Consider the following 23954-nt stretch of genomic DNA (forward strand, 5'->3'; position numbering starts at 1 on the left):
GCACTACGTTAGAGGGAACATTTATAATGTATTGGTATGGCATTGACGTGTGTATGACTTTAAAGACGCAGAGGTCCGCATATAATTCCACACTTCGGTCTCTTCCACAGAAGTGCCAAGGTCCTGGCCTTTTAAAATAGGTCGGCCGTTGTCTTCGTCAATCCGAGTTGGATTTGCAGACGACTACTAAGGATAGGGGCTGTCTTCAATGGGCCCGATCCCTGGAAAAATGACAATCCAGTTGTCTAGGTAGAACTACAAGTCCAGCTAAAAAGAAGGCAATGACGTGATCAGAGGTTCGTTAGAAAATTCAAATGTACGACTCACTGGCACCAAATACTCTTTTCTTTCGAGACAAGCTGTATTTAAAACCAATTTAGTGCATTACCATTGCGAGTGATCGTTGAGGTTGCCGCGGAAAAGTAACAATTCGGGTGCCTTGGTATGTGGTGGAGTAAATCATCGTGATTTTAGGAGAAGTTACCTTCATATCACCTAGAATGCCACAACATGCTCAAGGTGAAAAGATAACCAACCAGAGGTAGAGGAGAACAAAACTAAGTCTTGAACATGTTTCCTTCAACGCCGACAAATGGGGAACAACTGAACAACTAAGTCTCGAACTTTTCCTTCAACACAAAAAAGAGGGGAACAAATACAGCAAACAGAGCTCTCCCTAAAGCACAACAGAATGTTTTACAGCCGCTCAACCACACTGAATTTCAGTAAATATAAGAACAAATTTCAAGCCAAGTTACAAACACTTGAAGATCTTGAATGAACAACAAAGACATACCTTGTATACATAAACACAAACACGAGCCAGTTTCAATGATTTTGTGTGGTTCCATAATTAGCCACCAGAGTGAGAGACTGAGGATGTCACAAAGTGTCCGTCCTTAAATGAATGAATGTACTGCTGCGGCAAAGCATGCTCAGCCTGCATTTTTTCACAATTTGAGGTAAGTAAAAGGTTTGGCTTGCACGGAGCCCTTGCATAACAGCAAAGGCAATTTGTTGTTTAAGTTGGCCTTTTGCATTATATACGTTCAACAATGATCTGTGCAACTTTAGGAACATTAGTTCTTGCAGTAATTTGGTCATATACGTCATTCAACCACTGACCATAGACAGATTCCCCAGGTTCTTCAGATTCTCTATAACGAACTTACTATGTATTCATGTGCAGTTATGTCTGCTAGCCTGGACTAGAAATTAGACAATTGCCAAAGTCTCTATAAACCTAATTTCAAGGAGAGATCTAGGTGCCCTAAGACTTGCCCCATCAATATGACACATTTGAAATCCAACATGCACATTGCTCAGTAGAAGAGATTAGTGGGAGATCATGAACAATCGATACAACTCCACCTCCACAAGAATAAAAGAAACAAAGACAGTATCTTAGAAGATGGACTTTCTCACAAGCTTCAATGAACTGTTCCACGTGGCACTAGAGAGTGATCAGTATTTCAGGGTCATAAACAAAAATTTACATCTTTGGATTTTAAACTAAAAGCTGTGTTAATATATCAATAAACAACAAAATACACATTTTTTTGTTTTTGTAAGAGAAAGCAACAAATCAGTCTCAACAAGTAAAAGACCAACTATTTTCCAATTTCTATATAGCAATGAAAAACTATCACTGAAAAAACGTACTTTATATGTAGTCCAAATGCACTAATATATAGCTTGACTTCGATGCTATAATATACGATGCCCTCACAATACATGCCAATATACAAATCCCTAAAGGTTTGGCAACTGTTACCTTAGACAAGTAAGAAAATCAAGCCATGCCTGTTTGTTCAAATAAGATACAACACAAGATAATAGATACTTTTTTTTGGGGGGGGGGAAATAAATAATTAAAACACAAAAAGGAGGCTAACCTCAGCTGGGAATATGGAGAGGGAGAGATTCCCCGACCATGATTATGAAACAGGAAACCCTAGATTTAGCTAAATCATCTGAATGACAATTTGCAGAATGGGAATGTGCAGCCAGAGGACATGGAAAAGACTGCTCAGTGCTTAAGTCTTGAATTTTATCATATGTATGCTTCAGCCTCCAAATAGGCTTTGCTTTGACAGCCAAAGGATGATGAGAGCTGAATCTCTTTCTATGAATACTAGATCTGTGAAATTCTGGGAAAATACCTTGATCCCAGTGAGGATGCCTTTAGCTTCTTCCACAAGTTAATCAGAATGCCAGCAGAACCCGAGCAACCAAACATTACTTTGAGCAACAGTGGCCCTTATAACTCCTATAATGCTGCTGGCCAGGGATTACCTTAGGACTCCTGTCAAACTTCAGCATTAACCAGCCTGATTTTTGGGGTGGAGATGGGAGGTTGGAGGAAACAAGTTGAGTTGGGACTGTTTCATCACAGTTCACTACCGTGTACCACAAAACAAGCCAGATGTGACCTTACTTGGGGACTAGTATCATATTTTTATTCTTTTCTAAGACAGTGTTATATTGTTCTTTCTCCATATCTCAACCAGTTGTAACACATTGTGCAGAAATTTGGCTTTAAAAGGGCATTGATGACATCAGCTATTCACTGAGTGAAATGGGGGCCCACATAGAGACATGACAACTACGTACACATTTATGAAGCTTGAACCTTTTGTAATAAATTACAATAGCTTTATGGCTATTGTATATGTTAAGAGACACACGTGTGTAAGGGTGACATGACTAGTAAATAAAGAAAACTTTCATAAAGATGGCATATAATTATACAAGTTGGTGTATACCTTCTTATGTCTTTTTCCTTTTGAAGCATATAGCCCTAAGGGCATTGTAATCATTGTAAACACCTTCACACAACTATAAATATAGCCTCAAGGCATGGGGTAGAGCATTCAAGCCTCTTCCTCTTGACTCAAATTCGTCCATACAACTCTCTCTCTTTTCCTTTTCTTTCTCTTCTTTGGTTTCTTCTCTCCTCTCTTCTTCCCTTGAGATCTCTTGTGTTTATGTTTTGTCCCTAAAAATCAACAGTATACTTAACTTTGCCTTCTTAGAGATAGCCTTTCTTATTACAGTTATTCCGAGTTATGCTGTTTTTTGCTATCGCTCACAGTAAACTAAAATGAGAAGCCAATTTTGTTTCCTTACTGTAGATCCGTGAATTTTAAGTATGAAGGAAAATAAAACGGTCACAAACTTTAGGCATTCAACATATTAATCAAATTTGTAAATAATTTAATAAAATTCCCAATATCCCTATAATAATCAAAGAAAATTTTTTATATCAAAAGATAAAAACGGGAGTTTGAAGAAGGGGTGGGGGGATAGAGGACCAACAGTTTCTCTCTCCCTTCACCGTTTGCAGAAGGGAGGAGCCAGAAGAGGGACAGAAAGTAGTGTCCCCCTCTCCTGTCTCTTTGGCAATAGAGGAGAAAGAGGGAAGAGGTGAACCCCCTCCTTTTTCAAAAAATTAAAGCTTAAGGATTCTTTTGTCCTTTTTTTACCAAGGCTTCTAGCATCCTGTTTTAACAACAAAAGAGGGCAACGAGCAAGTATAACAAAATTTCATATTCAGGGAGATTAAGACAAAGTATGTTATTCCTAGGAGTGACTATCATTTGGCAATTTGTTAGTGAGGTGAATGCAAATTTTTTCTTTTTTTTATGAAAGAGCGTATAGGGTGAATGCAATTTTTTAGGGGCAAATATCATTTGACAATTTGAAGAAAGGTACGAAAGGAATTCATACCCAGTCACCATCAGGCCCTGCAGCAGGTACTAAGACATTGACTTCACTTGATTTAGCCGTGGCTATGGAAGCCTCCAAAGAACCATTGCTAAGATACAGTTGACATCCACCAGTATTATCTATTGAAATTGTAGGCGCTGAACCCTGCAAAATTTAACAAAATATAAATTTTCTCTAGTCCCAGAAAAGAAAGACAAACAACTTTCCATGGAAAACTGCCCCTATTAGGTGTACAGGGATGTCTCAATCTCTTCAAGCACGTGCTGAGGTGAATCTATCCTATTGCCTCGGCAACTTACCCGGCATTGAACCTCAACTGCATTGCAGTTGACAATTTCACAAGCTGCCACGACATCCTGTTCATCAAAAAATTATGAACTACAGTCATGTAAATTCAGCTAGAGGCAACTTGGTCAATATAATAAGCAGAACATGGCCCTTGCTTGTGTACTGACCGTAAATACAATGCCCATCTTGGTGCATTTATCAATTGTAATGTTGTTCACTTTTCCTGCAAATTAAATAGAAGCACAAATTACTGTATCTCTTCCATCTTGAAAAGTTGAGAGATATTACCTAGATTATTAAAGTATGTGATACACATATTTCCAATCAGAATAATGTGCAAGCACACATAAAAGCAGGATATTCACTTGGTTCTGCACCTAAGAGAAAGTTACCATTGATCTGTAAAACAGAATCCTTGCATGCAAAAACATATACAGACTGTCTTGAGTCGCAATCATCAATAACCAAGTTCTTCCTTCCAATCTGATTCTCAACAACCCATCTGTCAAGGTATGAAAAAAATTAAGAAACCACATGCCATGCATTACAATGAAAATGCAAAGCATGCATAGAGTTCATACTCACTTGCGGCCCATCTGAAGCTCTAACTTTGGTGGGCCTGCTTTTGAAAAGGAAGGTGAACTAGTTTTCTGTTCTTTTTCACTGACCACACCACTCCTGTCAGCACGATTTTTAGTTTTCATATCATTGGTTACCTTCCTTAAACCTGCCAAAAAAGGTTTTGAGTTACAACCATTCAAAGCAAACGACAATAAAAGTGAAGCTAATATAAAAAATTTGCATCCAAATGAGAATCAATAGTTGCTGAAATTACCTGAAGTAACAGATTTTCCAGAACTGATTTCTTGGAAGACAGCAGCCACTCCTTCCTTTGGGCGGGATGATGAAGAATCACTGGTGAGAAGAGAAGTGGAAGGAGGAGGGGAAGGGGCTGGGGCTGAAGAAGGGGCACGGGCAGGAGGAGCAGTAGATGGAGCAGCTTTTGATGGGGCAGATGGTAAGGGTGCTGTTACACCAGTGGCATTCCATACGGGACCGAGGGGATAGAAACTCTTTATATAATCTCTCAAGCCAGGTAGGTAGACCTCCTTCAAAGCTTTTGCCCACTCTATATGATTAGGGTCCTTGGTTTTGTACTCCACCAGAATCTAAATTTCAGAGTCATTACACACAATGACCTGTATGCTTATTCAATGGATCAGAGTAACAGTAGAGCATGCATGTCATACGTAGACAAGCAGAAAAGACGTGTCTTACAATCTCATCGGTCCACCCATATATAAATAGATAAATACAACAGAATCACAAGAAAACAAAGAGTAGAGCTGTATTTTACCATCAGACATACAAGATGCAATCACAAGTGACATGTAGAGCATAGACATATTTTTAAAGTGAAAGTTCTATTGGTTTTCTCTGTCATATTTTTTTCCTTCGATCCCTCTATTCTTTCTTTCTAAACAAAAATTGCTCTAATGATGATAAAAAGATAGGCATCTGAATAACAGAGAAGACACTGTTCCTACCTTGTTGTTATAGAATTCAGCCATTTGCCAACTTTCTTCCACGTGAGCAATAGGAAGACTCATTCCTGAAAGATAATGGACACAAGTGAAAGGACTAGAATAAGTTGTCAACAATGTCTCTACAGGAAATCAGATTAGTGATTTTGCTTACCACAATCTTTTCCCAAGTAGGCAAGCCAAGCTAAAGCTGTGAGACCGTCAGCAACAGCCTTGAAATGGTTAAAGAATTCAGTCCTCCTCCCTTCCGTGTAGGCGTTGGCTTTTGCAATCACTTCATTAAGTGGCTTCAGGAATTCTGCTAAGCTTGTCATATCGGGTTTCTGTGTTCAAGACAACATTAGATCAAATTACGAGAAAACAAATGGTGCACTTCAGAAGTTCAACTGTAAAACGACTAAAAGTTCGAATCGCTTCAGAGGAAAAATATGACCGACAACAGATGGCTTCAATTTAGCAACGTAACTGCAGATCTATGTGAATGCCTTTCTTTTGTATCCTTCTGCATAATTTATAAAAGAAAAATCTACAATTTGCACACGTTAAATGGAGACACGGTGCATTCAGAGGGAGATCGCTATCTCTACAGACGACCCGAAGAATTCAAAAAGCATTTTTACCAAACTCTGATAGACAGATGACATCGATTTTGGACAGCAACGTATAGTAATATGAAATGCATGGAAATTTATTTACAATATGTTCAGAAGCAAAATTGCATAGCTCACTGGCGGAAGAAAAACGCTACAACTACACATTCACAATATGATCCAGATTGAACAACATTCATCGGATCCAGGCCGTCCAGCATCCATTCCAAAAGATCCAAACGCGAATAACATTAGAAATAAGAGCCATTAGAACAGCCTCCCTAGTATCAAATAATCTTCAGACAAAGCACTAAGTGGTGGAAGATATGTACATAGTCAGAAAAAAAACTAATACAAAAAAAAAACCTGAGTCTGCTTCATTTTGATAAGAAGGTCCTTCTGCACGGAAAAGGCCTCTTTCAAGACATCCGTCACTTCGAGCACTTTCCCGCCAATCTTCTGAGCAGCAGCGGAAAGCCTTCCAACAGATTTCTCCATGAAATCCTCATAGGCGGCAATTGACGCATCCTTCGGAGCATCTGAAGCGTCTCCTGGTAGATTTCGCGTCGAGAGCGCGCCCGAACGCGCTTCGAGGCGAGAGATCGCAGCCTCCAACCTCGCGACCAGTTTCTCTTCCATCACCACCGCAGCACCTCTACTACGACGAGAATAGGACAGAAATTTGTTGTCTGTATTTCTCGTTAAAATTGTGCAAAGATCTTTGTTTCGGATTTGAGATGGCTTCCTTGTTTTCCATTTTTTAAGGTTAATTAAGATTAAGAATTTTTTTATTTAAATAATTAATATTAAGATCCTGAATTGCAGGAAAAATGAAAGCGCGAGACGCAGTGTTAACACCGACCAGTTTTCTCCTTTCGGTGCTCATGGAAAACAAAATGACGGAAAAATAAAATTTCTGAATAAAAAAATTATTTAACTGGTTTTTTTACATTTGTGTTGTAATAGAAAATAATAGGAAAATTAGTTACGGTGTTTTTATTTATTCTATTTTTTAAATAATTAAAAATAATATAAAAAATAAAAGATAATTATTAAAAAATTGGATTATTTTATGTCCTTGGGTTTAAGGGTTTACGTTTCATATTTTCTGCAGCGGGGAGCTCGACTTGATTTACTAGCCAGGGGAAGATGTCGTTCTACCGCCTCAGCCTCGGCTCCCTCCGACAGTCAATAACGAAAGGCCCAAGAAAGTCTAATTTTTCGCGATCTTTTGCCTTCTCCACGCCGGAAGAAGCGGCCGCCGAGCGCCGCCGGCGGAAGCACCGGCTCGGAATTGAACTATCGCCCTCTGCCCCCCGCTCTGCGCCCAACGACCTTCCTAGCCCAAATGCCCCGCGTCTGCCCGAGACTACCTCCTCCCTCACGGGTCCACGTCTCAACCTCCACAACCAAGTCCAGAATCTCATCCGATGCGATGGGCTGGATTCGGCATCTGCTAAAGCTCGTCATGCCGTTTTCTCCAACGCCCGCCCAACTGTGTTTACTTGCAACGCCGTCATTGATGCCATGTTCCGCGCCCGCCGACTAGATGATGCCGTGGCGCACTTCCAGTTCTTCTTCCGGCAGGCCAATATAATACCGAACGTAGTCTCTTACAACATTTTGATTAATATCCACTGTGACGCTGGCCGCGTTGATACTGCTCTCGATGTCTACCGATACATCTTGGAGAACGCATCTTTCCCCCCGTCGCCTGTCACCTACCGCCATCTCACTAAGGGCCTCGTCGATTCTAACCGTATTTCTGAAGCTATGGACCTCCTCCGGCAGATGCTCAACAAGGGTCATGCTGCCGATTCTATTGTGTATAACACCCTTATGGACGGCTTCATTAAACTTGGGAACATGGGGAAAGCGTTAGAACTCTTTGACGAGTTGAAAGAACGGTGTGTGGTCTACGATGGGGTGGTCCATGCGACTCTGATGGAGGCTTACTTCCAAAAGGGTATGGAAAAGGAAGCTATTGACTCGTATGAAGAACTTCTCGGTCGGCAATTTAACCTGAATGTTGTGACTTGTAATACCCTTCTGGTGGTTTTGATGAAATTTGGGAAAATGAATGACGCCTTGGCATTGTTTGATCACATGCTCACAGCCAATAAACATTTGGCTTTCATTGGGGTCAATACTGATTCATATAATTTAATGGTTAATGAGTACTTCCGGTTGAGGAATATTGAGGAGGCCATTGCTATTTTCAAGAAGACGGGGCGGACGCCATGCAAAATGGATGTAAGATGTTACAATAACATAATAGGGAAGCTGTGTGCGGAGGATGGTTGGGTTGAGGAAGCTGAGAAACTGCTTGATGAAATGTATACTAAGTCAGTGAATCCTGTTGAAATGACTTTTGAGTTTTTGATTGATGCTTACTTCAGAGAAGAGAAAGTGGACGCTGCATTCCGGTGCTTTAACAAGATGGTTAACCAGCCTGTGGGAACGATTGAACCTACCTTATACAATTTTGGCACAAGTCTGGCATCAAGCAAGAAGGAAGGGGTGAAAGCTAGTGTAGGCTTTTACAACAAGGTAATTGGTGGATTGGTTGAGAGAGAGCGTCTTGAGGAGGCACATGAGGTTCTGAGACGAATGGCAGAAAAAGAGGTGAAGCCTGATCTTGCAAGTTATGATCGCTTGATTATGGCACTCTATAAAGAAGGTAAGCTAGACCAAATCCAGACGTTGTTGGATGAAATGGCAAAGAATGATGTGGCTCTGAGTCCCACATTGCATGAGACCATATTGAATGCTTTTGATAAGCACAGTTGGAGAAAAGATGTATAAAGAGTGCTTCAACAAAAAATCAGCAATGTTCCTTCTTCTGATTCTTCTGCTTTTGTTCCGCAATTTCAACAGGTAGCAGCTTGATATGTTTAAAACTTCACATCTTACCATCTTTTCATTCCCTTTGTATCTGAATGGTTATAAAAATAGATAGGGATTATTCATTCTTAGAAGTATACCGAACTAGTTGTTGTTCATTGTTTTGTATCCTTCTCAGCTGCATCACTACTTGAGTCCGGTCCTCTCTCTTTGAAAAACAGTTTATTCTGTTGATAACTTATAAAAGGTATAAATTTAGTAAGAAATGTTACTTCTGCTTTATAATGGTGAAGGATATTGATCCAAATGGTTGTTCCTTGTGTCATAATTACTCATTCATGTCTTTTTTCGGTTCTGCGATTAATGTCGAGCATTCAAGGCTAGTACTCTTTTGTGTTTTATGCACTGTATCATTTCAAATATCTTCAACATTCTATTGATGTCAGTTTCCTAGGTTTTCAAGACTTCAAAATTTATTTATTCTGTGAACCACTAAACTCTAATTCAGACATTTTGCTTGTCACTATTTGGATAATGAGGGGCAATATGCATCAATGTGGGAACTAGAAAAGAATACTATTTGGTCCATTTTTCACTAGATTGAGTTTTTGAAGGACAGTGCACATGAATGGTTTACTGTCTCTTTGATGCATAAAGGACCCATATGGTCTCAGTGACCAAATCTTAACCAATCTATAGGGGCTGCTTAGTAGACCTCCTAGGTAGTATGTAAGAGCTTCTAATACTCATTTATGTTCCTGTTTCTTGTTAATGGATGGACCTCTCTCCAGGATTTTTAGCTTTCCTCTCATTTATTTCAGATCGGATTCTATGCTTACAGCTTTTTCCATTTGTCCTTATCTTTTAGCTGACTTTTCATGCAACTTTGAAGAAGATCTAATCACTTGTCGTATCAGAATGATTTTTTCCATATATAATTTCTTTATTTTAGAAATGTCTAGTGCTGGTTGAATTGTTTTGCAGCAAAATTTGAGGATAATTTGCAGGTGCTAACACTTCACTGCTCTTTAGATATACAAAATTACAATGAAGGTTTAAATTTCTCAGAAATTTCTGGTCAGAAATTTTATCATCTCCAATATGTATTGAACTGTTCTTTCTCAGAAATTTTATCATCTCCAATATGTATTGAACTGTTCTTTCTCAGAAATTTTATCATCTCCAATATGTATTGAACTGTTCTTTCTTTTTCAGCATTGAACGGTTAGATCACTCCATATTTTGTATTTACTGCTTCATGCTCTTACATTAATCTGTGCATGACTAGTGGGGAAGCCTGGATTCTCATTTAGTATCCCTTTTTGAAGCAGTAATGTGATGTTCTTTGGCAAACTGTGATGCAAGATGTTAATTTTTTCATTTGTTCATATAATCTTTTTAACACAGGATCGTGTATTTAAGCTATAGTGATCATGGCAAGTCAATTGATTTAAAAATAATCTAGATGTGCCCAATCATATGATGCTATTTTAGAAAAAAAGAGTAGTTGACAACAGAATGCACTGTAAATGGACTCAATATTGCACTATCAGAACCCTCTTTGGAAATATGGGAGATGTAGAAACAGGGAAAAAGTAATGAAAGGAGTGGGGATTTAATGGGTGAAATGTGGATTAGATATTTATTGAACCTGAATTTGGCTTCTAATCTGGTAACTTATTGAATCCTTTATATAATACCCAATTAAGTCTTATTATCCAAGAAATTGAGTTCGGACCGGAATAACATGTAGGTCCACTGACAGTCCTAACCTGAATTTGATTCTGTATAATGTTTGGATACCTTGATTGCCCTAACATGATACTCTTTCGTTGACTGCCCTAATGTCCATTAGATTTGGATATGATACCATATTTTATCTCTGTTTTTTTTTTTTTCTGTGATGCCTATTCTAGCTTTGATATGTTAGATATACTGTAGAAGTTTTGATATATGATGTCTACTCTCCTTTTCTTAGATTTGTTTTCCTCGGACACTTAAGCAGCCCAACTACGATGTGTTAAACATGTATTGGGGCATAAAACAGTGGGGCTGTTTAGTTGCTAACACTCCACTACACATCCTAAGCATAAAGAGAGAACCTGACATGAGAAGAGTGAACCAACAGTGGGCCACAAAACTGAAATAAATTTGGGACATTCTTAACTTTGATTGAGAGAAAACAAGAACAACCAGGAAACTCAAGAAAGGAAGACATATCATTTTTTATATTTTACAAGACGATGAGCTCAGGGGAATTGTGCAAGTCCAGTGTATAAGTTACCATATCAGCCCAAAGCATGTGAAGAATAATAATAATAATAATAAAAAGCATCTAAAGAATGTATTGAATTCTGACGCTCACATAAAGCACCTGGGAAATCCAATCATGGGCATGTGAGAACCACATTTGTTTTCCTATACTCACTGTGTCTTCATCTTTGTCTATTTTGTTAATGGTGTTTCACAGCACATGGCTGACTTGGAGTTGAGTTTAACATTCAACTCCATGCCCTGGAGGAGAGTAGAAAGCTGTAAACTAGTCTTTCTTTCCATGGCTCTGGTGTGGCCTCAAGCATGTTTACTCTTGAAAAAAAAGGGCATTCTTGTTGGACCATGGACTCTTGCATGTTTACTCTTTTAGAGGCATGTGGACACCAATAATTCTGGTTGTGGTCTTTAGAACTTCTTCTCCTTTGAATTCACAAACAATCTCTTTTCCCAATTCCAAAGCTGTTTGAATAAGTGGTGTTGGTTGGTAACCTGAGGTGTCTCACTAAACAGTTTTTTTTGCAGCACAGAAGAGCTGCCCAATGTCCAGAAGGGTTTACTCTTCTCAACATTATCTTATAGCTTTGAGGACCTCCCAATACTTGAGAATTGAGATTTCAACTGTTCTTCAAATGGGTTTCACAATCTCTTAGCCAACCATGGAATCTGATGTTGTATCTGAATGATTTTTTATATGTTTGTACTTTCTTCAAGCGATTCATACATTAGTCCAGTTTACCCCACACCACACTTCCCTTCAGTAGTGCCACATTAAATACAAACTATGAATATCCATTGAAGAGTCAAGCGATGCTGCAATTGGTCTTTTACTTTTAATTACTTTGGCCATAGAAGAGGACAAAGAAAAGAACCAGACGACAACTAACACCTTTTTCCTTGAGGCCTGAACTCTCTTTCTTAATTCCATGACCACACATGTTTTATATCCTCTGCATTATTGGGCTGTGAGTCAAAAGCAACTTATACTAAATGCAGCTTGGATCTGATCCATTTGAACCACAATCATGGCCATTGAGTAGAAGAGTGGTATTCCTGGGAAAGATGAAAAGAATGTCAAAGTCATTTGTTATAATTGGGTAGGTAAATGTCCATCTCCAGTTCTTTCCTCTCATTCAAGCCTCTCTGTAACCCTTTTCGGGTGAAGATCACTCATATGGTGATGAAAGTGGAAATGCTCAATGAACTCTGATGTAATCCATTATCTGTAACCTCAATTATGTGCAGAGGTTGAAGAAATATTTAAACATAGGTGTGCCTAGTCTTTATCTCCTAATCCTCATTCTTAAAAATGCCTTTCCATGTGAATGACAGTAACCTGTCCTCTCCTTTAGGCTTTTTGTTCATGGAAGGGTTCCGTTTTTCTTCCAAAAGAAAAAACGGAGAAAAGGAAAGAAGATAAAGCTGATCGCTTCAAGTAATCAATGTTTGCAGAATGCCCATGCGATTCCTAGCATCGAGGTCCCATGAACTGTCCCGACCCGACCCAACCTGATCCAATCCTATCCGATCCGATCAAACGCTACTTAGATATCCTGGGTGATGGAGTCTTCTCACCTTTGCGTTTATCTATCAGCCTTTAACATAAGCTCAGTTGGAATGATCGAAACTCCAAATGAGTGGACTTAGACTGTTCCATCGGCGAGGAAACGATTTAAGGGTACCCCCCTGCCCCCTCCCCCCTCCCCGAAGAAAGGGAAGAGCAGTATCGAAACGTCGATTCAGAATTGAGAGCAAGTGTTAGGTAAAACGTTGGATCCATCATGTATTGGCGATGATTCGATTAAACGTAACATCAGAAATCTTTTCCTATGAGGGACGTAAATCTATTTCTCTGTACGCGGTCTGCGAGGAAGGGAACATCGAGCATTGCAGATGACCCACTCCTAATTTTGACAAATCGTCATGACCGGTCCGACCCGGTGGTCTGCATTCTAAGCCCTTCTTCAATGTTTGGTACTTGGTAGGTGGTAATTGTACTAGGAAATGGATAATTCTTTAATTTTTTTGTTTAAAATAAGAAAAATGGTTCATAAAATTTAAAATATGTCAGTAAAGTTTCAATTAATACATATGTTGTGCCAATAAAAAAGTGTACGAAAAAAATGCCATGGAAAAAAAAATTGGGTGCAACTTTAGCATAGGTCGAGTCTGGGTTCAATTGACCTTGGACTACATGTGATACAAGCCAAGTTCATGGATTAGGAGATGAAAAATAATAAATTTGAAATGATATAATATATAGAATGATTTATTATGTATTATTATTTATATATTCATTTAAATTGAGATTTGATAAATAATATGTATTTATTAAATGCATACCCTAGAGGGTGAGGGACGAAGGCCATCTCTAACAAAGCCCGGGCGGGTTCGAATATCGACCCGTGCCGACCTTCACAAATAATTAATTTAAAAGCGGGAAGAGCCAACCAAGAGTGGACGAGGAGCCGCGGCGCCGAAGAAGATTAAGATTAAAATTAGAAAGAGAGGGAGAGCACGTGCGGGGCGGGAGTAGGGAATGAAGGAGCGTGCAGGACCATGGACCGCGGAGTGGGGAAGGAATATGAAGCCGCATGGGGACAATGATTGGAGCGACACGTGGGCGGACCAGCCGCACGGGTGGGCGGCCTCTCTTCCTCCCATCTCTTCCACTCCTTTTTCCTTTATTACCAGGCCCCACCCTTTTTTTTTTTTTTTTCTCCTTTCGCCTTTTTTCCAGTTAATTTCGGCGGATAAAGCCGCTCTTAGCTACCAATCATGGACAAACACGTGGAGCCGCTATTACGATTTGGGAAGTGCGTGTTCTCGCGAGACGACAAACCGACGAGTTACTGATGACATATCGCGAAAAACTGATACATGCCGTTACAGTAGTTGTAACGGAAATCAGACAGTATTAGTTTATAGGAAATGCCGTTGGTTTTATAATTAAAGAGATATAGATTAGATGATTAATTAATAAGATACGGGTAGCTCGCTGTCACGGGCCCGTTTGCCAGGGTTGCCGAGCTTTGTAGCATTATTAGATTTAATTTTTTAATTTAGATTATAGTGACGAAATGCTACTAATTAGTAATCATTTGCTCGATTATCTTTTAAAAATGAATCCTCAACCGAGTGATGACCGGCTGGTTGATCACCCATTACAAGTTGTTGTTGCTGTTGTTGTTGTTGTTATCTGTTTTATTAATAACACGTGAATAAGAACGCTTTAGAATAAGGGGTTTAACTCATTTTATTCTAATTTGCGAATTCAAAACTAAAACATGTTAAGATTCACTCCGAGATTTCTTCACTTAAGGAGAAATCATGTAAATATTTTGTAAATCCGGTAATCCCGTTAATCACTCAAATTCTTCTATATATATTCTGTAAAACGGCTATTTAAGCCGATGGTGTGAATGAGAAATCAAGATCGTAATTGAAGTATTATTTTTTACTAAACAATACATACGAGTTTAAAAATTTTAACTCGAAATAAAAAATTTGACACAAATCTTGGGTTGAGTCGGGGGCTTGGTATCGAGTTACAATTCTATGGGTGACATGGTGCAGTGTGAGTCAATGAACTTCAAATATTTGATCCACTCAGTTGATTTTTTATTAGGGTTATTAATTCCGTTTTTTTTTTCTCATTACTCGAATTGGATCACGTAAGGGATAAATGGTTTTTGGCCGAGTCAATAAGGAGAGATGACTCAGTGAGGTAACTAAGACGGAGTTAGATAGCATTATGGAAGGTCTTATCAAGTCAGACACCACAACTGATTCAATCAAAATTATGATAAAATGATGAAAACTGGGTCAAATCGATTCCGACCGAGTTAGACATCCATAATGCGGGGTCCGGGGTCTTATCAAATCAAGTCCGAATCCAAGTGAGTCAGCTTGTGCTACACCGAGTTCATTATTTTATTTCCCACTAATGAGCATTAATTATGTTTGGTGAACAAGAACAAGGCCTCGATCGGGAATCGAAGATTCCCTTCATCTTGTGAAGTGACTGGGTCAATGTCGTCGGCTAGATCGGTGACTTGGGGGTCCGATCGACAAACGAGTCGGACCATCAATTCCCACGTCTCATTCCCACGTGTTACGATTCACTTCACATCAATCCATCAGCCTTTCCCCCCAAGAACAGATGAGACAGTTGACCAAGTTTCTGGGAACCCACATGATCAGGCTTGCTCGTATCGGTCGATATGTATCGGACATTTTGTGTGAGCTTATCGGACAACCAATACACTAAACCTGGTGATGGTAATGGCTTGTTAGATATGATTATGTATAAGCAGAACATTTGACCCTTTTTTTGTCGTGCCACTCAAGTGATTTTTAATTGCATAATTAGTTATCTAATACGTCTAGTAACCCTCCTTTTGGAGATTAATTAATATATTTCAGATTTAGGCTTAATAAAATTATTATTAATTTTTAATTATTATTATTATTATTATTCAAGTTTTTTTATTTTTTTAATTTGAACCCCGACTTGGAATAATCTCTCCCTTTGCAACTTCTACCCTGACTTGATCTCCATCCTTGTCCAGTCTCTATATGCCCGACCCATCCCCGTTTTAGCCTATGACACAATCTATTATTTATTTAGTATTTAAATTTTTTTAAATGAATTTATGTAAAATATATACCAAAAAATTAAGGAGATAGTCTTTTTTATTTTAAAATATATGTGATTGTAATTTTTAAAAATTGACATATAAGTTATTTAAGTTGGGTTAGGGTCAAAGTTTGGTCGGGTTAGGATTAGGTTTGGTAAAACCTCGACTAGAACCTTCATGAAATTTTTTTTTCCCCAAAGCTCATCCCTGCCCTACATTGAGGAAGAGAATCTATGTACCACAAAAACAAAGGTCAACTGCTTAGTTATATTAATTAAACTAGTTTAGATTATGAGAGATTTGGGTCTTGTTACTTGTCACGTCTCGCATTTCACAAGCTTAACCATACTTAGAAGCGAAGTTGTCATTAATTATTTTAAATTTTGGTTGCTTGAGATGTGAAATATTTGTATTAAATTACAATTCTAAATAGGTAATAACAATTATAAAGAGAACAAGAAGAAGTTGTTTTTGATTTTTACAGGCACTCCTCAAGTCTCAACTAATCTAACCTACTTCATTTTTTAATTGTTAGAACACTCCCAATTACTTTGATTTAGAATCCATACTTTCCCTGATTTCTACTCTATTGATAACTAATGAAAGAGGCTTTGTATTTTTCCTATGTATTTGCTTTAATTTAAAATTAACTTCAAATAAGACCATGTAACATATATATCTTAAACGATAAAAAATAAAGATTTTCCCAAAACTAAGGGACTTTTTTTTTTACCATCATAGGAAAGCAAAATGACGGAAAATTCAATTTTCCTTTTATGACAAATTTCCTATTGAAGAGGTTTCTCTCTGATCGATTTTCTTGTATTTGTGTCTGTCGGAGATGGTTCTGGTCCACCTCTCTTGAGTAGGATGGCTTTCTACATTTAACCAACTAAGCGTTTGAGTTATATTGGTCAGCCTCTTAACACGATTCCTATCCGAACACACCATGTCCTGCCTTCGAATCCCACAGGGAGCGATAAAGGGCGGGGTGGAGGTGTCAGAGGTAATTCCGATTCACCTCTCTTGAGTAAGATAGTTTTCCGCATTTAACAAACAACAAAAGTCAAGATTATGACTAAGAGAGTGAGATTACAATTTTACGTTCCTCTAAATACATTATAGTCTCGAAAAGAATGGGAAACAAAAGGTGACATGGCATCTAAGTTGGATGCAAGTCATATGAAAAACTCATGTGGAATTAGAAATTTTGATTTATTAATAGCTTTTGAAAACAGATTAAACGATAAAATAAACTAATTTTAAAAGATTAATTATTTTAATCTTATTTTAATTAAATAATTAACTAACTAATGATGTGCCGGAGGCGTATCTTACCCACCGGAGGCAGAGATAACAAGAAAGAATAAAAAAACTGGAACGGCCGAGATGTTTGATATTCTCATATCGCGAGAAGGTATAAGGGAGAAGCGGAGAAATACTGAGATAAAGAGTTAATGAACCTCACCGTCTGTCTCGCGTGGTCGTCGAATGTTTGTACGGATGAACTGCTTCTTGCTCGTTGGATGCCCAACAGAACGGACGAACGGAACGGAGTGCACAAAAGGACAAATGGGACTCAGCTCTTGTGAACTTACCAAAATACCCATGAAAAATTGATGGAGCGCCGTTGATCTGTTGTAATTTGAAGCTAGTATGAGGGCTTTAATCTGGATTGGTTTTCGATAATCAAGCATCACTGTCGTCCCGGGAGGAAAAGAAGCTTTAAAAAGCCGCCTAGCTTCTGCAGAGCTTCTTCACTCTTTGTCTTCCAATCATTCTCTCAAAGTCGAGCAAAATACAGACTTCTTTTCAGTGGAAAGAGCTTCCAGAAGAGAGGTCACCCTGTTGCCTCTCGGATAAAAAAGCCCAGAGTTAGGACAGGGACGAAGTGTACTCTCGAGTTTTTTTAATCAATTTCCTCTAATGTCCGGATTTGAGCTTCTTCTCCTGCTTTCCCCTCCAGTTATCGTCTTCTTCTTTATCTGGAGTTTAAACAGAAGGAAGAAGATAAGCTTCAAACTTCCTCCCGGAAACATGGGTTGGCCCTTCCTAGGAGAAACGATTGCTTATCTGAAGCCTCATTCGGCCATGTCCATGGGTGGATTTATGAAGGAGCATATGTCGAGGTAAATCATTTCTGCTGCCAAAGTTGGCGACAACTTACAGTAAAGATTTAGAAATCCCATGATGTTATTTTGCTTACCGAGTTGAAATTCGAATCGGATTGGCAGGTACGGCAAGATCTACAGGTCCAATTTGTTCGGCGAGCCAACGATTATATCGGCGGATGCAGGGTTCAATCGCTTTATACTGCAGAACGAAGGGCGACTGTTCGAGTGTAGCTACCCGAGAAGCATTGGTGGGATTTTGGGGAAATGGTCCATGTTAGTCTTGGTGGGGGACATGCATCGGAACATGAGGACGATATCTCTCAACTTCATGAGTAATGCTAGGCTTCGGACCCATTTGTTGGCGGAAGTGGAGAGGCATACTCTCCTTGTTCTCAGCTCTTGGAAGGACAATTCTCTCGTTTCCGCTCAAGAAGAAGCGAAGAAGGTGAAAGAAAGAGTTACATCAATTAGATTTTTTCCTTGTTCTTTCTGTTGAGCGGAATCATTCATCCCCGATTGTAGAACTAACACAAACCGTGCAGTTTACTTTCAATTTCATGGCCAAACATATCATGAGCATGGACCCCGGGAGGCCTGAAACTGAGAATCTTAAAAAGGAGTACATCACCTTCATGAAAGGAGTGGTGTCTCCTCCTCTTAATTTACCAGGCACGGCGTACAGAAAAGCTTTACAGGTACGAAACTGATATTATTTCAGGCTTTCAACCTTTTTGAATTTTCCTTTGTGAGTTTTATCTATTTCATTATTCTCTTCTGATGAACCCGTGTTTGTTCTATTAATAACAAATCAACTGCTCCACTCTACTTGATTTTCCGTCTTCCTTAAAAAGAAAAAGACAATTAAAATCATCATAGTTAAGAAAGATCAGTATTCCGTAGATATCTCCATATGAACGACTTTTGACCTCTTTTCTTTCGAGTTTCTACAGTTTTTATATGATCCAGTTTACCTTCTTGAAAAAATTCGTCATTTTTTTTCCGCCAGCATCAGTTCTTTCCTCACAGAAACAAATTTACTAACTAGGACCAGCATATCTGAAGTGGGAAAGAGAGAGAATTGGCTAATTTTTACAAACATGGTGTTTGTGTGAATTAATCTTTCTCATTTTTCTCCAATTTGTTCTCACAGTCGAGATCGACCATTCTTAAAGTTATCGAGCGGAAATTGGAAGAGAGACTCCAGAACTCAAATGGGGACCGCAGGAATGTCGAGGAAGATGATCTTCTGGGATGGGTTCTGAAGCAATCCGATCTCTCAAACGAACAGATTCTTGATCTGATACTGAGCTTACTCTTTGCTGGCCATGAAACCTCCTCAGTAGCCATTGCTCTAGCTATCTACTTCCTGGAAGGCTGTCCCGAGGCAGTCCAGCAACTGCGGGTAAAGATGACATTACGTTAGCTACAACATTTCTTCACTTAATATCAACAATGAAATGAAATTTCTGGCTAAACATCAGGTCTGGTGAAATGTTTCAGGAGGAGCACCTTCGAATTGTCCAAACGAAGAAGGAAACAGGAGATCAGACGGCGCTCACTTGGGATGACTACAAACAAATGGAGTTCACCCAATGCGTAAGCTTTCCTTTTTTAAACGCTTAACTTGCTCTCTCCATTATTAAACTGCTTCCTGCTACCATTATCTGCTTGTCTCTTTACTGAGCATGCACCAACGAAAACCATTCCCATCTCCTCTTGCAGGTCATCAACGAGACACTCAGACTGGGCAACGTCGTTAGATTCGTGCATCGCAAAGCTATTAAAGATATTCGATTCGGAGGTAAGAGGATGATCGTATCTTAATTCTTAATACTTAATCGGCTTTTGCCATTTTCTTACCATACATCCCTTTCCCAAAACTTTTTATTTATTTATTTTTCCATTTCATTCTTAACTTGCTTCCAGATTTCGAGATTCCTTCTGGGTGGAAAGTTCTTCCGGTGTTCACCTCTGTTCATTTGGATCCTTCGATCTACGAAGAGCCTCAACAATTCAATCCCTGGAGATGGCAGGTTAAATACTGATCGATTAGAGTTCCATTAACTAATTTCGAAAAAACAAAAGAGATGGATTCTATCTTTGCTGGGGGAAGATCCATTTAAATTTTAAATCAGTGTCTGCGTCTTCCTTTTGTTTAGTTTTAGTGTGATCGAGACATGAAAGCCAGAAGTGATGGGTTGGCAGTTGCAGATGATTGAAAGCCATGTGGGTTCACATGCACGTGCATGCATGTTTTTAGCCCTTTTTTTTTTCTCCTCTTTCGTGATTTTTTTTTCAATTTTAAATACTTAAAACTAACAAAAAATAGTTGTAAAATAAATAAATAAATATCTAGTTGAACTTTCAAAAAGAATGTTTTACTTTTAAGGGAAACCTACTTTATTAATGGCCATGGGCGCGTTCCCTTCTGAAGCCCAGGCAGGTTTGGCCGTCTTGGCCAGAAGTGAACCATTTGTGAGACTGTCCTGTCTCCATCCAAGAACGAGTGGTCACCGGCGTCAGGTAATGGAGTACTCGTCGGCATATCCATTGCTGAGGATTGAGATAGCGTTGAAAGTAGCAGAAAGGGTCGATTAATTCAACTCAGAAATAGACTGCAAATAAGGAACTAATTAATGATCGTCTGTTGTTGCCTTGATGATTTGCAGAAGGGGAGTAGCACAGCAGCGACGAGCACAAGCTTCATGCCATTCGGCGGCGGTTCACGGCTGTGTGCGGGGTCGGAGCTGGCCAAGTTGGAAATGGCGGTTTTTCTTCACCACCTCACATTGAATTACAGGTGGGAATCGGCCGAAGCCGACGAGCCCCTGGTTTTCCCCTTCGTCGACTTCCCCAAAGGCCTTCCCATCAAACTATTGCTGCAGACCAATATCCACAAGTGACACTCGGAAGCACCTCACGGTGTAGATTAGATGTTTATCTGCAGTCGAATGAATCGCCTTTCCTTTTCATGTATATTATTATCGATATTACAATCCCCGCGTTTATTGTTGTATATTTATTCCTCCTCCCTTTCTAATAATCCAATCCCCACGTCTCGAGGGATCATTGATTGTAACACCTTCATGTATACACATCAGTTTCAATGGAAAATAATGGCTTCATATTTTCACAGTATGAAGTACAGAGAAAGGCAGAAAGAAAGGAATAAAAGCAAAAAGCAAAATAGATGCCCTGACGAAGACGATGGAAGAGAAGTGAAAGTGGTAGGGAAATATCTAAGTTTCTTCCTACGTGAAGTAATGGCCACTCGTTACGGATAGGTCGCAGGCTGTGCGGTGAGTACTGCAGCTCACTCATTTTCTTTCCAGACTCTATCGATCAACAGTGGTTGTCTTGTTCGGAGCTTAGAACATCCACGGGATGATCATATCTGCAAGACAAAGAAGAAAAAGCACAACCAGTAGTACTGTATACGAACACGGCCCACCGTCTTCCCTTTCTTGTTTTCTTCTTTCTATAGCTTTCCGCTTTCGTCAAGCCATGGCTTGGGTAAGATCGACTGTCTGTAAGCTACCGGTGACCAGTAAAATAGATATTTTCCTCTCTCACTTTCCTCAGAAGGGAGGAAGATACAAAAGGGCCGTGTGCTCGTACGTTTTTTCCTTCTTTGCCGTGAATCTCGCTCCTCCCTCCGCTTTGTCTGGTTTATGTACTCAGGGCTGTGGACTACATATGACGGAAAAGAAGTTTGGTATGAAAAGACAAAATGATTTGTTACCTTAATTCTTGATTTTTCTTTCTTTCTTTTGTCCTGTTCATGGGGAGGTTTACTGGTGCAGCATGACAAAGGTTGTTTTGAGCTGTCAATCCCATGGAAGCTCTTGCAAGTGCTTCTACAGAGTAACGAGAAACGAAGAAACCGTGGTCATCGTTTTTCAGAGTAGTACTTCAGCTGCATTATTTTTCCAGAGCTATATTTCTTTCTTTGTCTCCTCCACACGTGAAAGCTGGACGAAGCTGGGGCTGTCAGTCCACCGTTGTCTGTGCCACAAGATACTCTTCCAAGTTTTGTTAATTAATCGAACGACTGATTCCATAGGAAGCAGTGGATCGATGGTACTGAACTGGGACAAAACTCCATGCCCGCACAAGCTGCCAGAATGGGCGAGTGGAGCTTTCTGCAATCAAAATCAAGTTCCGTCGAGTAGACGGTGAGAACGAAGTGGAAGCGAAGACAACCGCCCATTAGCCAGCAGGCTTATAACACAGCTTAAGATATAACATCCAGTGGGACAGTCATGACAGTACTCAAGTCTCCTCCAGAATTCATTAGAAAGCTCGTCAAGCAAGTGTCGGCGAAGTTCTATCTTCTCGTCCTTCCATGCAATCCACCTCGCCTCTCACCAGCCAGAAAGAGCCAAATGCACTAGTTATGACCTGGAAGGGAAGCATCGCATACTAGAAGCTGCTCAACTCCCTTTTCTCTCTCCAATGAATGGGTACCTGCTTACTTCAGATACGCTCGTGGGGCGCTGACTTCTGATTCACTGGATCTAAGGATCGGAATCTTGAAGGGGATAGCAGCAGGGGTTAGGTCTGCTTGCCCTTTCCGCCTACCTACTCACCATTAATGGGATTCATGTCTGCACGCATGCTCCTCATTATGTCTTCCACCTCCCTGTGAAGTCGTGGACCCTCTCTATCTTCTTCTTTCGCGTCGAATCCCAACTTGAAAATTACTGGGACTGCGTGACTTCCCCGATTGGCTTTCCTCTTCCAATCATTGGTCAGTCACCTCTCAGCTAGCTAGCTGACCATCGTTGCAATTTTCAAGGTTGCAGATGACGATGGTTGAGAGGGGGAGCTGCCTCCACGATGGCCTCTGATACGAGATCGATCGCTTCGTCTACAGTTTCGGACGGCTTGTCTGCTTCGTGGCCTCCATGGTTGTGATAAGTTTCCTGAAAGGGGATACAAACTTAAAATCCTATCTTCATATCTAGCAAGAGCCCGACATCAAATTATACTGTAGAAATCACGTAGATTGCTTTCTGGAGGAAGAGATCTCTCATCCTCGTGGTCCGATTTTTAGTTTCAAATGGATGAAAAATTAGAAAAGTTCTATAGATATTATTCCTATCAAAACACCTCCCGACTTTTACCCTTACACCAGATCAATCATATGGTGAGGCGAGAATAAAATCATACTCTGTTACTCTGTTATCGATGAGGTTTAGGTGATTTACCATTTCCAGGAATTTCTTAAACCAAACCACCAAGAAATGTCCTCTCTATCGTTATAAATTATAAGGTACAATTTTGGGTTGGGTGTGGCTTAATTTGAATTACAGCCCTGTGTTCTTAAGTTCTTATTGGATTAAAAAAGTAAAATTCACCGTCAATCCAACATCTATATTATGAACATTTCTACGCCTGAAGCGGCTTCTGAGTCCTGAAATTTTGTTACATTTTCTACGATTCTCTAATAATAGTAGACGACGAAATGCCCAAGAATAGCGGCCGTCGGAATAGAAAACGGGTGGTGATGCTTGATTAACTTGGCTGAGTTCATCTTTTGGGTGAGAGAAGAAGGCCGCCAACGTGTCAGGAACTTCCGCCTTCACGGGATAGGTTGGCCAACGCCGACTGGTGAGGTTGCCGGAACGAGAATGATGCTTATCAGTTAAATAAGTCGACATAGACGGTTGCTGCTGCTGTCGGAATGATACAAATGTCAGCCGCGATCGTATTTGGAGTTGACGGCATGACGGTGTCGAGTTGCTGGCGGCGGTTCGTCCCGAGGCCGAAGATTGCGATGACGGGCGACGCGAGTTGCAGAAATAAAAGGTGGCAACGATCGTCGAGGCCGCTGCCCCCTGTACTGAAAGGCCCCGTAAGAAGCCCGATCCGACCTGGCTCATTTTGACTCATTATTGACTTGTTCTCAACTCAGTCGGGTTAGCTGCAGTT

General features: G+C 39.8%; 3 protein-coding genes across 5 annotated transcripts; 2 read left to right on the forward strand and 1 right to left on the reverse strand.

Annotated features, from left to right (window-relative positions):
- Nucleotides 1-316: 316 nt before the first annotated feature.
- On the reverse strand, nt 317-6875 carry LOC137952389 (cyclase-associated protein 1-like). Of its 2 annotated transcripts, XR_011112234.1 has the most exons (11): nt 6518-6875; nt 5716-5884; nt 5565-5629; nt 4853-5186; nt 4603-4744; nt 4410-4519; nt 4185-4240; nt 4029-4085; nt 3730-3873; nt 797-940; nt 317-495 (listed from the first exon to the last, which is right to left on the reverse strand). XR_011112234.1 is itself a non-coding variant. In XM_068799543.1 (10 exons), the coding sequence occupies exons 1-10, from the start codon at nt 6788-6790 to the stop codon at nt 854-856; spliced, it is 1437 nt and encodes a 478-aa protein (XP_068655644.1). In that variant the 5' UTR covers nt 6791-6875; the 3' UTR covers nt 613-853. The 2 variants fall into 2 exon arrangements, 1 of the variants encoding a protein (XP_068655644.1); XM_068799543.1 differs by lacking the exon at nt 317-495 and having other exon boundaries at nt 613-940.
- Nucleotides 6876-7278: 403 nt separating this feature from the next.
- On the forward strand, nt 7279-12016 carry LOC137951913 (pentatricopeptide repeat-containing protein At1g10270-like). 2 transcript variants are annotated; one of them, XM_068798895.1, is made up of 2 exons: nt 7279-9028; nt 11792-12016. In XM_068798895.1, the coding sequence occupies exon 1, from the start codon at nt 7301-7303 to the stop codon at nt 8954-8956; it is 1656 nt and encodes a 551-aa protein (XP_068654996.1). In that variant the 5' UTR covers nt 7279-7300; the 3' UTR covers nt 8957-9028; nt 11792-12016. The 2 variants fall into 2 exon arrangements, with proteins under 2 accessions (XP_068654996.1, XP_068654997.1); XM_068798896.1 differs by having other exon boundaries at nt 11797-11821.
- A 5673-nt stretch (nt 12017-17689) lies between these two features.
- Nucleotides 17690-21127, forward strand: LOC137951988 (cholesterol 22-monohydroxylase CYP90B52-like). The gene is made up of 8 exons (XM_068799020.1): nt 17690-18035; nt 18141-18465; nt 18563-18715; nt 19171-19422; nt 19521-19616; nt 19743-19821; nt 19947-20053; nt 20690-21127. The coding sequence occupies exons 1-8, from the start codon at nt 17833-17835 to the stop codon at nt 20921-20923; spliced, it is 1449 nt and encodes a 482-aa protein (XP_068655121.1). The 5' UTR covers nt 17690-17832; the 3' UTR covers nt 20924-21127.
- Nucleotides 21128-23954: the final 2827 nt, after the last annotated feature.

The sequence above is a fragment of the Aristolochia californica genome, unplaced genomic scaffold, assembly GCF_029961685.1.
Source record: "Aristolochia californica isolate CCGP_79_NKW_82.1479 unplaced genomic scaffold, dmAriCali1.0.hap1 SCAF_15, whole genome shotgun sequence".
Taxonomy (NCBI): Eukaryota; Viridiplantae; Streptophyta; class Magnoliopsida; order Piperales; family Aristolochiaceae; genus Aristolochia; species Aristolochia californica.